The 14248-nt window shown below is 36.6% G+C and overlaps 4 protein-coding genes across 6 annotated transcripts in view; 2 read left to right on the top strand and 2 right to left on the bottom strand.

Moving 5' to 3' along the window:
* The window catches only part of LOC129236275 (adenomatous polyposis coli protein), a 41647-nt gene extending 35813 nt beyond the window's left edge, over positions 1-5834 (top strand). For both annotated transcript variants that reach the window (XM_054870564.1, XM_054870565.1), the window contains exon 6: positions 522-5834. In XM_054870564.1, the coding sequence (XP_054726539.1) occupies positions 522-2124 (1603 nt within the window). In that variant the 3' untranslated portion in view covers positions 2125-5834. The remainder of the gene's footprint in view (positions 1-521) is intronic.
* Positions 5835-6140: 306 nt separating this feature from the next.
* On the bottom strand, positions 6141-7927 carry LOC129236276 (vesicular integral-membrane protein VIP36). The gene is made up of 5 exons (XM_054870566.1): positions 7704-7927; positions 7482-7597; positions 7209-7406; positions 6807-7136; positions 6141-6730 (listed from the first exon to the last, which is right to left on the bottom strand). Exons 1-5 carry the CDS (start codon positions 7837-7839, stop codon positions 6524-6526), a joined length of 987 nt encoding a protein of 328 aa, XP_054726541.1. The 5' UTR covers positions 7840-7927; the 3' UTR covers positions 6141-6523.
* Positions 7928-11134: 3207 nt separating this feature from the next.
* LOC129236277 (TBC1 domain family member 7) lies at positions 11135-12788 on the top strand. Of its 2 annotated transcripts, XR_008581649.1 has the most exons (4): positions 11135-11854; positions 11956-12184; positions 12246-12398; positions 12489-12788. XR_008581649.1 is itself a non-coding variant. In XM_054870567.1 (3 exons), the coding sequence occupies exons 1-3, from the start codon at positions 11301-11303 to the stop codon at positions 12330-12332; spliced, it is 870 nt and encodes a 289-aa protein (XP_054726542.1). In that variant the 5' UTR covers positions 11135-11300; the 3' UTR covers positions 12333-12788. The 2 variants fall into 2 exon arrangements, 1 of the variants encoding a protein (XP_054726542.1); XM_054870567.1 differs by having other exon boundaries at positions 12246-12788.
* Positions 12319-13133, bottom strand: LOC129236278 (28S ribosomal protein S24, mitochondrial). Its single transcript, XM_054870568.1, has 3 exons — positions 13036-13133; positions 12775-12982; positions 12319-12706 (listed from the first exon to the last, which is right to left on the bottom strand). Exons 1-3 carry the CDS (start codon positions 13051-13053, stop codon positions 12417-12419), a joined length of 516 nt encoding a protein of 171 aa, XP_054726543.1. The 5' UTR covers positions 13054-13133; the 3' UTR covers positions 12319-12416.
* Positions 13134-14248: the final 1115 nt, after the last annotated feature.

Raw genomic sequence — 14248 nt, forward strand, 5'->3', positions numbered from 1 at the left:
TTAGTAAGCTGCTACAACAACAACAAACTTGGTGTGTGTGTGTTGTTCGAAGAGATGCTACATCCTTACTAAATATAACCTCGATACACGCCAGTGGTGCCATTTCTCTGACACGGAGATTCGAATCTACGTACTTCCGAATGGTAGTCCCGCACCAACCGTTCGGCTACGGCAGCCACACATATGGTAATTAAAATAGGTACCCTCCACGAAAATGCAAGTTTTTTAAATTATTAGTAAATAATAACAGAGCGCCGTCAGTTTCCTTTCCTTGGATCCAAGTCGTGTCTGATATTTTAAAAATATTTTTAGGTATTCATATACGTCATATTTTGAACAGTTTTAGCTGTTCGATTTTTCAAACCTTTTCCATTTTCTAATTTCTGCATACCAACTGTTGCCTATCGTAGGTAGGTAGGTAGGGTGGTTGTCATAAAGACACACTTAGACCTTTCGCAGTTCCATTGTGATATCTATGCCTATCGTAAGTCTCTAATATTTTATATTTATTTTGCTTTCAGATCTTCCAGTCGCCGACGCTCAGATGCCGAACGTTATCGTACCCAAACAATTGTCTACAATACTTCAACTGCAAAGACAACCACCACTATCGCAAGTAATGATATGGAAGCTAATGAAGCCAACGCCAGCGCAGATGAGTCGGCCGGACCATATTCTTTAACATCCACCGACGACTGCGCCTCGGAAAGTATGTGTTCGCTACGCGCCATGACACAAAAGTTCAAATTCATAAATATGCCTATTAATATATCAAAAACCGCGCCAGAAGCAGAAGCAGCAGAAGTGAGAGGCGTTCCAGATGGTGGCGACTGTACTAGCATTGAATGCGATCAAAACTCAGAGACCGAATCCTGCCATGATCAACACGAAACATACGGTATCGCTGAAAATTACGACAACCAAAGCGAGGAAGACGCTTCTGACAATAGTGAATCTGAGGAGCATTCCTTAGTTAAATCGCCGGCACGTGCGCGTATTACCAAACCTACTGAGCCAGCTGCGGTCGAAGATGTGTCAAATAATGATCAGGCAAAGGCGGTGCGTGGTCGCAAGAAACCGATTTACATTTCACCCTACAGCATACAGTACCAACGTACAATGTCACCCCAAACGCGCATTGCTACCAATAAAACTTTGACGCCAACTAAAACAGCGCAACTTCATACGCTCCGTAAACGCGATACAAATGTAGTAGCGCCGGAGATGGCTGGTACGCGGTTGCCAGCGCCGAAAAAAGTACAGACCCAAGTAAGTGCTGGTGCGCAAGCAACAACCACTCAACAGGGAGCAGCGCCACCTTCACTAGACCGTCAGGGTACATTTGTGCAGGAGGAGCCTACGATTACGACATGTCAAGTGCCTGTCGTTGTATCAGATGTTAAAGCGATATTACCGCCAGCCACAGCAACAGCTGGCGGTAGCCCGCAACGTAGTTCGAAGTTGCCAACAAAGCGTGCAACCGCCGTGGCCGCTTCGAAATCAACAACGACGTCCACTCAGCCAGCGATCACTCGCAAAATACCAATAGCTGCGAAATCGAGCTCCCCAAAACAGCGGAAAGTTGTGACAACAGGTAGCACCGGCATGCCACAGCGTTCCAACAGTAACGCGGCCATACGCGTGACCAGCAGCGCCGCACGCGTCAAACGCGTATCCGCTACAACACCGCCAACACGCAGCAATTCGAACCTGAACAGTCGCGATACGGTAGCAACAGCGGCAGCGCATGCAACAAAAAATGCAGCGGCGAAAATCAATCAAGCGCAAAGTCGCATAGCCAATATTTGGAAGCGTGTGAATGATGCTAAGAGCAAGCAGCAGGAGCAGCAGAGAGTGCCGCGCGCCAATGCGGCACGTGGCACAACGGCTGTGGTAAGTAAATTGAAGTCGCAGCAAACGAAGTCATCGCCCGCGCTAAATATGCCCAAAAAAGCGGCGGTGCAACGAGCAACTCAGCAGCAACAACAGCAAAAGAAGCAAACGTTGATACGTAGCTCAACGTTCGATAACACGCCGAATGGTGTCGGTGGTGCACTACAAAATGTATCAACGAAAATTGCTGTAAACGCCGGTGGTGGGTTGGCGCGCGGCGGTAGAAAGTAAGCAACGAAGTGAACCTGTATTAGCCGCAAAATTAGCACACTTTTACATGGTAATTGAGTTCAGTAGAGGTCTGTGAATTGTGGTAGCCCAAATCAAGCGCAAGTGGACTGTATAAATGTAGTGTTATAGTAAATTTTTGGTATAAATGCGCTGATTGACGTTGGGTGGAGCGAAAGACCGACAAAATGGTCGATAACATTAGAACCCATTTGATTGACCTGTCACGATGACAACAACATGAACCTTTTATTGGAAATATTCAAATCAGTTAATCAAAACTCAAGCACTTAAGCGCATTTAAGTATTTTTAAGTTAGTGTTTAATCAATGTAGTCAAGTAAACTCATGAACACTTAAAGAAAAAGCACTTAGAAAAGTCCACAAAATGCTTTAGAACTGAGGGAAGACTCTGAGGGTTTTAACCGTGTTGTAGGCCAAATTACAAAATAGTTTAGAAAAAACAGTGAAAGGTAAGAAGTCGTAACATTTTTAGAAGCAATCGCGCGCGAATATCAAATAAAATATAAAGTATATATAGTACGTATGTAAATACATACATACATATATGTATCTAATTTCTTTTTTTTTTTTGTCATAAATGTAAAGCATTTTGATACATTTGTTCAGCCAAATCAATGCAATAGGGTATTACTAACACCCTTGCAACTTGAAAAAAAAATTAAATTTTTTTTCAACGATCAATCTTACGTTACTAAGCGAAAGGGAAACACATGAAATCTTTAGTTCAGCTTTAATTCTTGCTTTTCAATATTAGTAATTATGCTCCGCATTAAAGAATGTGTTGACTGTTTGTCAACTGTCGTTTAGTCTATCTGCGTGCACGAAATGTTGTTTGTGTCGAATCGTTTATTTAATAATTTTTATAATCAATACAAATAAGTAGACGCTGAGTCAGTGGCTCACCGTATCACCGTACGCGTGATTTCGTTGCTTCCATTGTGGCAAAGGCGTCTCCTGCCTTTATTCGATAACGTTAATATTTATTATGTGCTTATCAACAAAATTTATTTATACTTAAGGTAGCTATTTGGCTTGTTTAGGTGTGCCACTCCATATAAACAGTATGCCAATTTTAGCTTTAATGTCTTAAATAGTAAGTTTCAGGTAGCCGGGACTTTGTTGAATGTTTGGGCTCAGATAAATATATCAATTTTCATTATCAAATATCAAAATTGCTTATATAATAGCTTTTACTGGAGTTAAATTCTTGCTGGGTGTGTTGGTTTTTGTTTACTTTTTGTTTTTGTATTGAAAATCTTCAAGTTTTATAAAAACGAAATGTACGCAAAAATTTGCACCACTATTTTTCCAGTGTTTTTTAGATTATAAATTAAGTTTAAATAATTTTGGCAACGCAATTCTTGTAGGCTCTCAAAACGATTCTTTTCAATGTTTGTTTGCTTTCAAAAGTGACATTTGAAGGATGAATTGCAATTCTAAGTATGAGTTTAACACACGCCTGCATATATCGTCATAACCTTGATTTGGCTGTAGGAAAACCTTATTTATTTTTAGCTTTCAATGATGAAGTAGAATGTGTCCTTCGAAAATTAATCTGCGTTTCAGCAGCCACATCAATGCGCTTTGTTGATATTCATAAACATATGAAATATAATGTAAATATTTTATGCGCTGAGATTTCCATGAAATACTCCGCTTATAACATTTTAAATCCCTTTAATTTTTTATGAATTTGTATGTAAACTTGTGGGAATTCACTCAGCAAAGTTCCAGCGCACCAACTTAAATAGACGACTTTAATGTCAAAAAAAAAAATTCGGCTCGTTCATATTTACCGGCACTCTTTGCGCCTCACGCTTGGTGTACACACTCAGGTGGTTATAAATATTTATATTTCTTTATTAGCCTTGAATTATTATTATTTAACAATTCAGATTTTAGTAAGATTTATGCTGCAGAAAAGATAAATTAAAATTAAAATATTGAGTCAAAATGCTGGTTCGCAATTGGACCGGCTTCTGAAAAAAACAACTTAAGATTTCCAACAGTGGACAAGATTCCTACTTAATAATTATAATTTTGTGTTAAACTTTTGAAAATATTATAACAGCCGGTGGTAACGAAGTACTGCTTTGCCACGACAGTCGATTCTACGTAACCGGATTTATAGCCGGCCAGGACTGTCACTTCAGCAGCATTCCCCTTTCATGTATGGAGAATGTTTATGCTGCTACAACAACGACGAGTACTTTTTTTCCAAATATCGTTCAAAGCGGCAGTTGATGCTCGTTAAGATATCGAAATGACCAGAAGCCGATCAGTTGTGAACGAGTAGATTTTAATATTGTTGCAGTTTGGGCTGTTTAGTTGTTAATTCATACATACATATGCACATACATTTATATTTAAATATATACTTTGCTGCTATATGGCGTGCTAAATAATAAAAAACTAAAACTAAAAAATAAAAGATTAAAAATTGAAAATAAGTCGAATTTCTCATCCAAACCAAATATTAATATTTAAATTTCTCAGAAATTAATAAATAAAAATAAAATGTATAAAAAATGTAGCAGCGCTTAGCATTAAGGCATTGTAGTCTTCAATTTTTTTCGCTAATTTTAAAGACTTGAATTTTTAGACTTAATTACATATTGTATATGGGCGTCTCTAAAGTGTTATAAAACAGAAGGCATACATACATACTTACATAGTTACACAAGTGTTGTGCGTTCATATTTTCCTTATAAGCGTTTTTTGTATGTGTACAATGCGGCGTATTTATAAGATTTCGCGCCAACATTGTTTTTTCTATTTTTATTATTATTTTTTTTTTATTCAGTGTAAGCTGTAATTGTAATTGTTAACAGCAAAGAAAAACAATACGAATCTTAGTTTCATCATTTGAACGCATCTTTCTAAAATATTTCTATGAAATTCGAATTGGAGCGTTGCGTTCGAATGCACTTAAAAATTGTAAGACAAATTTGAAAATTCGTCATTAAAAATAATGATTACAAAGTATAAGCCAACACAAATCTTTCATTGTAGTAATTCGATTCTTTTGAATATAAAGAATGTGAATTTACTTAATTTGTTGCGGCGTTTCACCCAATAACAAAAAGTATAAAATATGAATGTTAATCAAAATGTTACTCCATTTATAAGTGTTTAATGTTTCCAAGCTATGCACAGGCAGTCTCTTGTTTGGTACGTTGCTTCAAAGCATTAAGCGCCCGTTAAATTAACCAACTGTTAACTGCCGCATTATTTATTTATTATTTCTTTGTACTAATCATCAGTTTTCCATTTACAAAGAATTTGCGCAGCCATTGCGCGTTCATTATTAGCGAACCAGTTGGATTTTAGTCAGTCGACCGGCAAGTTAGTTATAATTTTACTATACCTGTATGTATATGTTGCAGTTTGTTTCAAAATATAAAGACTTACAAATAATAACACGTACATTTATTAAATACAAATTGCAAACAATAAAGAAAAATTAAAGATTTTCAGAAATAAGAATGTTCCTTCGATTCCAATTAATATTCTTACATACATACTTACAATAAATAAATAAAAACACCTACGTACATATATAATTAGAAGTAATATTTCGATAATACATTGTTGGAAAAAGCGTACAAGCATAGATCTACTATATAAACCTAATTGCATACATACCTTCATATACACATACACCTGTAATAAAAACTGCTTAATAAAATATGTTAAAAACGGCGTTTTATTTCCATAGAAAAGAACCCAACCTAACCTAACTTAAGGCGGAATATTTCTAATGCTGATAAACGCAACATACATATATACAATCAAATTATAAAATTGGATTAAAAAACTGCTTGTTTGTTTTTTCTTACCTGGAATTACGCACACTTTATCCAAAGTCCATTCGTAAAGCGTTTCTTTGTAGAGGTTTCTTATCGTGCTACATACACAGATACATACCTTCTCACCAACATATTGAATATCGCATGTAATTTTTTACTTTTACGTTTTTTTTTTATTTACAATTACTTTATATATTTCTTTCTAATTGTATGGTTTAGAATAAAAAAAATCCATGTAAATGTAGTTGATAAAATAACTTCATACCGTGCGGTATGAAAACTTGTAATACCAAATGAACGCAATGACTTAGATGCGCCCTTTTGCATTAGAAGCAACTTTCATGCCGCATTTGTCTAGCAGTACTAAATTAAAATATATGTATGTATATAGACAAAATTTTACATTAAATACACAATAAATTAGCATTTAGTGTCATTGCAACAAAAGTGTGAGTGTGCTTATGTTGTTTGTCGTTTCTGTATTATGTATATATGTATGTATTTGAAATATTTTGCTAAGGAAAAGTCTATGATGTCTGTCGTGTGCAGTGGAAGTGGAAGTAAGTGTGTTTAGTAGAAGCGCTTTCTTGAATTCTTCTCTTTAAAGTATGAGATCGCAAAAATGGCGCCAGCGATTGCAACCAACATGCCGAATAAAAGTATGAAGAATATTTTCACATTTGACATGCCCGGCTTGGGATCGTCTTTGTGTTCACGTGGCGGTTCATAGGTTTTCGCACGCGGCACAATTTTAGAACGTGCTGATATCTCTTCCGGCTGCAAGACAAAAGAAATGGGAAAACTTTAAAATATGTAGCTAATGCGTAATGTTGTGGCAGAAAGCAAAACCCACCGTCACATTTATATCAAGATCGTAAAACTTTACACCAATTATGTCATGATTGTCGGATAGATCTCCAGTTGTCGCCGACAATCCAAGGAAGTATCCCGTTGGCAATTCAACATCGTTCACCACGAAACAACTCTTCCACTCGCCTCTATTCTCCATATCCGTGGAGATCGAGAGTATGTCATTTTCATAACGTATGCTCACATGTGTCTCATAGTCCACATTACGAAAACGCACCTCACAACCGGCCAGTTGTGTGTGTGTGCCATCCCGGTCATGATCATATGTCCATGTGCCATTGTTTATCATAGCACTGAGGTAGGGATGTTGATGCTATTACATGAATTACAATAGAATGTTGTATGACAATTATTTGATTTTTTCATTTATTTGGGTTAGTCTTACATTGTGTGGTCCATTTTGATTGCTGTAAGTGTCCAATATCACCGCCAAACCGGAGAAATAGTCTTTGCTGCCGAACACGGGTCCTCCCTGCATACGTTCTTTGGTATACCAAATAGCGAATCCATCTCCGAACAGTTCATTTCCCCTTCCGTGCACTTTGAATGTAACATGTACCTCCCAGTTGCGTGTCATAACGGGCTATGGCATAAAACAGCACACATTAATATGTTCCTCGCAACCTGGCTTCGTTTTTTTTTTTTATGCAAAACTTACCGAGTAGTTCCAAAGTGCACCGCTCTTCGATTGCAAATCTGGCGTCAGTCTTATGTAGTTGCTAGTTACCATTGTGTGTCCAAGAAAATCCCAATATGGTAAATTTATACCAATGCCTGTAAAACGTAAAGTATCGAGTAGTGCGTGAGCCTTTCCTTATTTAATTTTCTTCATTTCAATTGCGTCGATTAAATTAATCGCAATTGGAAGCATAAAACTCACCTTGGAACGGCCGTATCAATGAATGCTCACGTTTCATATACTCATTGCTGCTAGCAGAACAATCACCCTGTTCCGGCAGTATTATTAAAAGGACTAGTAGCCACCAAGCCCACTTTTCCCGGCACAAATCAATCATTTTTGGCAATACACTAACGAAGTCGTCAAGAAAATTGCGTTAATTACTCAGCTGTCAAATATTTGCGCTTATCTTGAAGAACGCTTGGAGAAAGCGCCGGCCGATAGTACTGTTCAATTTTCCACGTGACAGGGTTTCCTAAGCTATGCAATTACCACAGATGACGTTGTCTAATCCAATTTAAAAAAAGTTGGTACGTAGCTCTTTGCAGTTTCTCTTTTTGATTACATTAATTATTCTTTTACGCTCGCGTAATGATTTGTTAGCGATTTGACGTGACTGGAAAACACTTTCTGTCATATTTGATGAAGTCTTACTGATTAAGTCTTATAATAAATGTCATTAATAATTGCATTTAATCAAAGCAGTGTTTTTATTTTCTTCCATTTTAACATTCAACTTCATTTGACTGTAAACAAACCTGGCTTCGAGAGCGTGACGTCATGACTTTCCCCTTCTCCTATGAATATGTACTTGATTTGCTACAATTCAGCAATTCAGAAAATTTATTATCCACATAATTAAAGGGGGATTCTGCTGTTTCCGTGTCGCCGCAATCTGATGACGGATTCTTATAGAACTCGACAAAAGAAAACGAAATGAATGAGTAAAATTTTTTGATATCTCGCTTAGTTCTCGAGATATTTAATAAAAAAGGTCTCAAAATGCCCTTTGGAACTTCACTATAATTTGCCACATTACACTATATATTTTTTAACACTTCACTAAAATTCACGAAATATACCCTCACACGCGTGTTTTTACTTATTTTTATTCTTATATTCGAATTATTTTTATTAAAATAAAATGCAAATGCATTTGTCCATACAGTCACTTTCCAATTTTAAACGCGAATAAGAAGAAGATTGGAATGACAACAGTATGGTGTTGCCGGATGCCTGAAACAAAAATATGAACAAAAATTAAGTATTTAAGTTTAGTGTTAATGTTGGGGATGAGGGTTATTGTGCTTCTTTACTACATACACGCATATGATGTTTTAATTTTGGGTTCAATGGTTTTAACACGGAAAGAAGTTCTACGCAAAAATACTGTGGATTGCGTAGCCGGAGTTGGACTGATGAGGGTTATTTTTTTGAAGCGCGGCCGAAGGCGCCCACACGAAAAGAAGTTCTACGCAAAAAATACTGTGTTCATTAATTTAATTTTAATTACTTTATTATTTTTTGAGATACGCTTAATATCATTGTTTTTAAGTTTGAATGAGTTGTATGTTTTTATTTTCAAAATTATTTCTCAACTTAAAATTAGAGCAAAAAATACTGCAGTTTTACAATGAACCTTCTGCTGAACATCTCTGCATACGAACTTCGTTTTTATTTCAGGTGTATGGCAACACCAACTTTTCGCTAAATTAGACAAATTTAACATTAAATTACTTGAAAATTAAGCGAGATATCAAAAAATTTTACTTCTTCATTTCGTTTTCTTTTGTCGAGTTCTATAAGAATCCGTCGTCAGATTGCGGCGCCACGGAAACAACAGTATTGCCAATTAAAGACACGTCTACAAAAAAATGTTGCTCCAGTTGGCGTTTACTTCTCTTTGACAGTTGACTACGAATGCATGCATTTATGTGAACTCGTTTACATAGAGAAAGTTGGGCAACTCTTACGTTTTCGCGTACGTCGACAATCATCAGACGTAAAGAAATAATATTATTACAAAAATTATGAACCCAAGTTAAACTTTAATGAGTATAAATTCAGTATATCCAGTTAGTATTGTAAATAATAAATTTTACTAACTTTTTATGCATAACTTACCCATTTTTCAGCTTAAAGTTTGGAATGACCCAAGAATGATAGAATACAAGATTGCACCTTTCGAACTCGCGCTGACGCCAATGCTGTAGATAAACAAACGAAAGGAATAAAAATTACTTGCGAACTTTTATTGAAGCAACTCATAACTTGTGGAAGAGGACGAGACGAGGAGAGGCTAGGCGAGGGATACTTCCCGAGCATAAGCAACTCACTGTGTTTTCATTTTTCTTAATGTTGTTGTTGACTGTAAACTAAAAACTAAAGCAATTGCAACCAACGGAGTTTTGCCTTGTATGAACGACACGCACAACACCGCATCGTAAAGTAAGAAAATTTTTCCTGTATGAACCAGAAATCATATACACACACACACTTTTTTCATTTTATATTTTATTTATATTTATATAATTGGTGCTTTCAAAATTTCTTTAATTTAAAAATCCATTGCCAAACCATTTACGGAATATTTGCAAACAAACACGCTCTCTTCCTTTTATTTGCTTATCTGCTCATCGGTTACCAAAATCGCGAAAAACAGTAGCGGTTTTCGGAAGGCCTCACCTGCATTCTGTCAAGGACTGGAGTTAGTGCTTCCCAAACATTTATGGGAAATGGAATAGTTTCTGTTACAATAAAATGCTAGATTATCTTTTTGGTATGCAACACATCTCGGGTGTTTTTTTATGGGGCTCATACTCACCAACGTAAACATACGCCCGTATCAGCTGACAGGATGAAACTAATGAGAGTCCTTCTAAATGAATTCTCATCATCGTTCCGTTCCGTAGTATCATAGATAGTTGTTTTATCTTGTGAGCTGATACGGGCGTACGGGCGTACGTTTACGTTGGTGAGTGTGACCACCATTAGCTGCATGCGAAATATCGATATGGATAACTATGATTTGACAGTCGAGAATAGAAAACTGTGTTGATATTAGTTTGGGGAAAAAGAAATCCACTATTTTTATCTTTTTTTGCGTAAATGGTTTAAAACCGTTTTATAGTCTATCTTTACCTCCTCGTTTTATAGTCTATCTTTAGCTCTTACCGCTTGCGTCTACTAAAATGTCGGGAAACTTCGATTATTTATGTGATTTGTGCGACATTTTATTTAAATTAAAAAATTAATTAATTAAAAAATTCCTTAACGGAATCGACGAAACCAAAATTGCTCGTAAGTAGCTGTTACAACACCATTCACATTTTCAGCGGCTTGCATTTTCACCTTTATCAAAGAAAAATTGTAAAATGTATCGGTTTTACGCTTTGTTGAACTCCATTGTTAACACCCTGTAACTCACAACTGAATGGAACGGACAAAATAACATATTTAGTGTGAATTGTCACCTTAACAGACATCATAAATTGTTTGATCGATACATTAGCACTTAAAGTTCTCATGCATCCTAAAAAGCACCTTGTGTAATAGACATATCGTTTACTCGATATAAATATTAATGACTAAAAAATCGATTACTCATTTTTATTCCTATAGTTTATTGAAGAAATCTTTTTAAATAGTGCACAAAACTTCGCGACTGAAAAAGTTCACTAATTTGCGTTATTAATACAATGTAGAATACAACTTTAGACAATTTTTTTAAGTGGATAAATTTCATTACGTCGCATACTTGTGTATTGGTCATATAACCAGAACAGAAGATTGACCACAATGGACGAACGAAATTTTCGCTCAAGTTACTATGAAAAAGTAGGATGCTATTCTGTAGAAGAAAAGAAATCTTTGAATAAACTACTCCAAGACAATATACGGAATCACTCTAAATTAAAACAGTTTTGTTTAAGTTACACTGTACCCACTGCACAGCGCAGCCTATTGTGGAGTATAATACTCGGCGTGTTGCCTCTACATAAAAACTCCATGGATTATATCTTAGAACAACGTACTGCCGTCTACGAGGACTTGCTCCGCGCAGTAACTATGATGCAATATATCGAGAAGACTACGCCTAAAAGTAAAGTACTACAAACAATGTGGCTTTTGGAAAATGGTCGATTGCTACATCCGTTGATTGGTCCACCTGAAGATGACAACAATTTTATGGAAATTGTGAACGTGCTACTGCAGATATTTGACAATGATGTGGAAACATATTGGATAGCTAAAGAGTTCTTTGCATGTACAAAGGGCATAGAACAGGAGTGCCCTAAGCTGAAAGAGTTGACACAGACGTTGTTGAAGCGTGAAGACATCGAACTGAACAAGTAAGTTTGTTGTTAAAAAATTCTTTTGTAAATTATGTTTAAGTATTTATCAAGCTTTTATTCAAGTAGACTTTCATTATAATTCTGCTTCTGTATTGCAGCCATTTAGATAAACTAGGCGTTTTTAACTCCAGTGAAATTTTAGAAAAATGGTATGTGACGTGTTTTGCAGGAGTCATCACGGATACAGCGTTAGTGAAAGTATGGGACAAAATTTGTGGAGGATCTAGGAAGATAGTCGTTTTCATATTCTTGGAGCTAGTCAAAGCATTGAGAAAGCGTGTACTGAATTGCAACTCAGTGACGAACTTAAAAACACTAATTGAACAGGTTTGCTATTGAAAGTTGTACGTATGCTCAGTTGAAAATTCATCACCATTAATAATCGTAGGTTAAAGATCAAGATGCTACCATTGTTAACAAAGCCATTAAGACTTGGCAGAGTAATAAGAATCACAACGAGATTACTGTGCACTGATAAAGGGATTTTGGTAGGGCTGCGCTTTATTTGGTTACTTCGTCTGCTTATTTCTCCATCTATACGGTAACTAAGATAAAGAACTTAAATGTACTTGAATATAACATCTGTTTTATCCGCGACTGTTTGCAACTCTAATGTGACCGGACATTGCAGCCAATAGGATAAGAGTTCTTCGGTGTAACCAATAAGAAAGTACATCTTGCGAGGGCTTATTGCTTGGCGGACAATGGCTGCTATTCTTATCATGTTGTGCTGTCTTTTGATAATCACTTCGGAAACAATAAGGGCATGCCAAGTACCGGTCATGAATTTTCGTACAAACAAATCCTCAATGGCTGTCTGCGAGGAGCGTAGTCCATCCAACATCGTTGCTGTGGAGAGCAAGTTATATTGTTTAAATTAGCATATTGCAATTTTAATAAATATTTTTTATACGTACACGTATTCCATGAATTCCAAGACTTTCGATGTGCAATGTAATGGGGTGGGTTGGCCATTTCATAGGTGAGCGGGCGATTACGTTTTGTCGTGACTCGATAACGACCGGCTTGCACGCGGCTGCATACTGGACTTGTGTGGAATGCTGCGTTGGTAGCGGTAATTGCCTGTGCACAAATATTTGTGTCTACCAGAAGTTGCTGTGTACACTGTAATGGGTGAAAGCTATAGTAAATGAATTTGATTTAAATTATTATTATACCTTTCTGAGCAAGCTCATCTTTTTCTCAATATAATAATAACTATCGTTATTGTGCTAGCAGCTGTTTTCCGTGTCGTAACAAGAAATGTCATAATGGCAGGGACTTTTATAATAAACCGATAAACGATAACAGAGGATAGTGTGGAGTGAAGTGAATATTACATATATTTATATTAGGTCTGTTCATGAAGGAAACAACTTGTAACTATTGTCTCACGTTATCAAGTTTTCGTGACCATGTATACAAAAAATTTGCAAAGTAGGGGAAAGTGAGAGAGCAAAAAGACATTTCATTTTGAGGGAAAGTTGCAAGTTTTTACTGCATAAATTTCTACTTGTAAGAATTTGCAAGTGAGAAAAACAGCTGATGGCAAAGTAAAAATAAAAACGAATTAAAATTTGTCAATTGAGTCAAAGTTTAAATTTAAATCTATATATATAAATGTGAAAATCTGTCCCTATATTCGCTTAAAACTCGCGAACGGGCTCACCTATCCAAACCAAATTTTTAGGCTTTGTTTGGACTATTCAGTAGATGGTTTGTGTTTTAAAATTTTAAGAATCGGATACCAGGGTCTCGAGAAATAGGCCAAAACGTGAACCCGGGTAACCCTAGGATGTGTTTGTACAATATGGGTAGCAAATGGAAGCTGTTGGTGAATGCTTTAGTTCAGAGTATTTTTCATGCCGCTCCGTGACTAGGGTCCCGAGATAGAGACCAACACGTGGACCCTAGAATGTGTTTGTACAATATGGATAGCAATTGGAAGCTATTGGTGAATGCTTTAGTACAGAGTATTTCTCATGCCGCTCCGTGACTGGGGTCTCGAGATATAGGTCAAAATGTGGGCCCGGGTAACCTTCGGATGTGTATATACAATATGGGTATCAAATGGAAGCTGTTGGTGAATGCTTTAGTTCAGAGTATTTTTCATGCCGCTCCGTGACTAGGGTCCCGAGATAGAGACCAACACTTGGACCCTAGAATGTGTTTGTACAATATGGATATCAATTGGAAGCTGTTGGTGAATGCTTTAGTACAGAGTATTTCTCATGCCGCTCCGTGACTGGGGTCTCAAGATATAGGTCAAAACGTGGGCCCGGGTAACCTTCGGATGTGTATATACAATATGGGTATCAAATGGAAGCTGTTGGTGAATGCTTTAGTTCAGAGTATTTTTCATGCCGCTCCGTGACTAGGGTCCCAAGATAG

Source organism: Anastrepha obliqua, chromosome 1 (assembly GCF_027943255.1).
Source record: "Anastrepha obliqua isolate idAnaObli1 chromosome 1, idAnaObli1_1.0, whole genome shotgun sequence".
NCBI lineage: Eukaryota > Metazoa > Arthropoda > Insecta > Diptera > Tephritidae > Anastrepha > Anastrepha obliqua.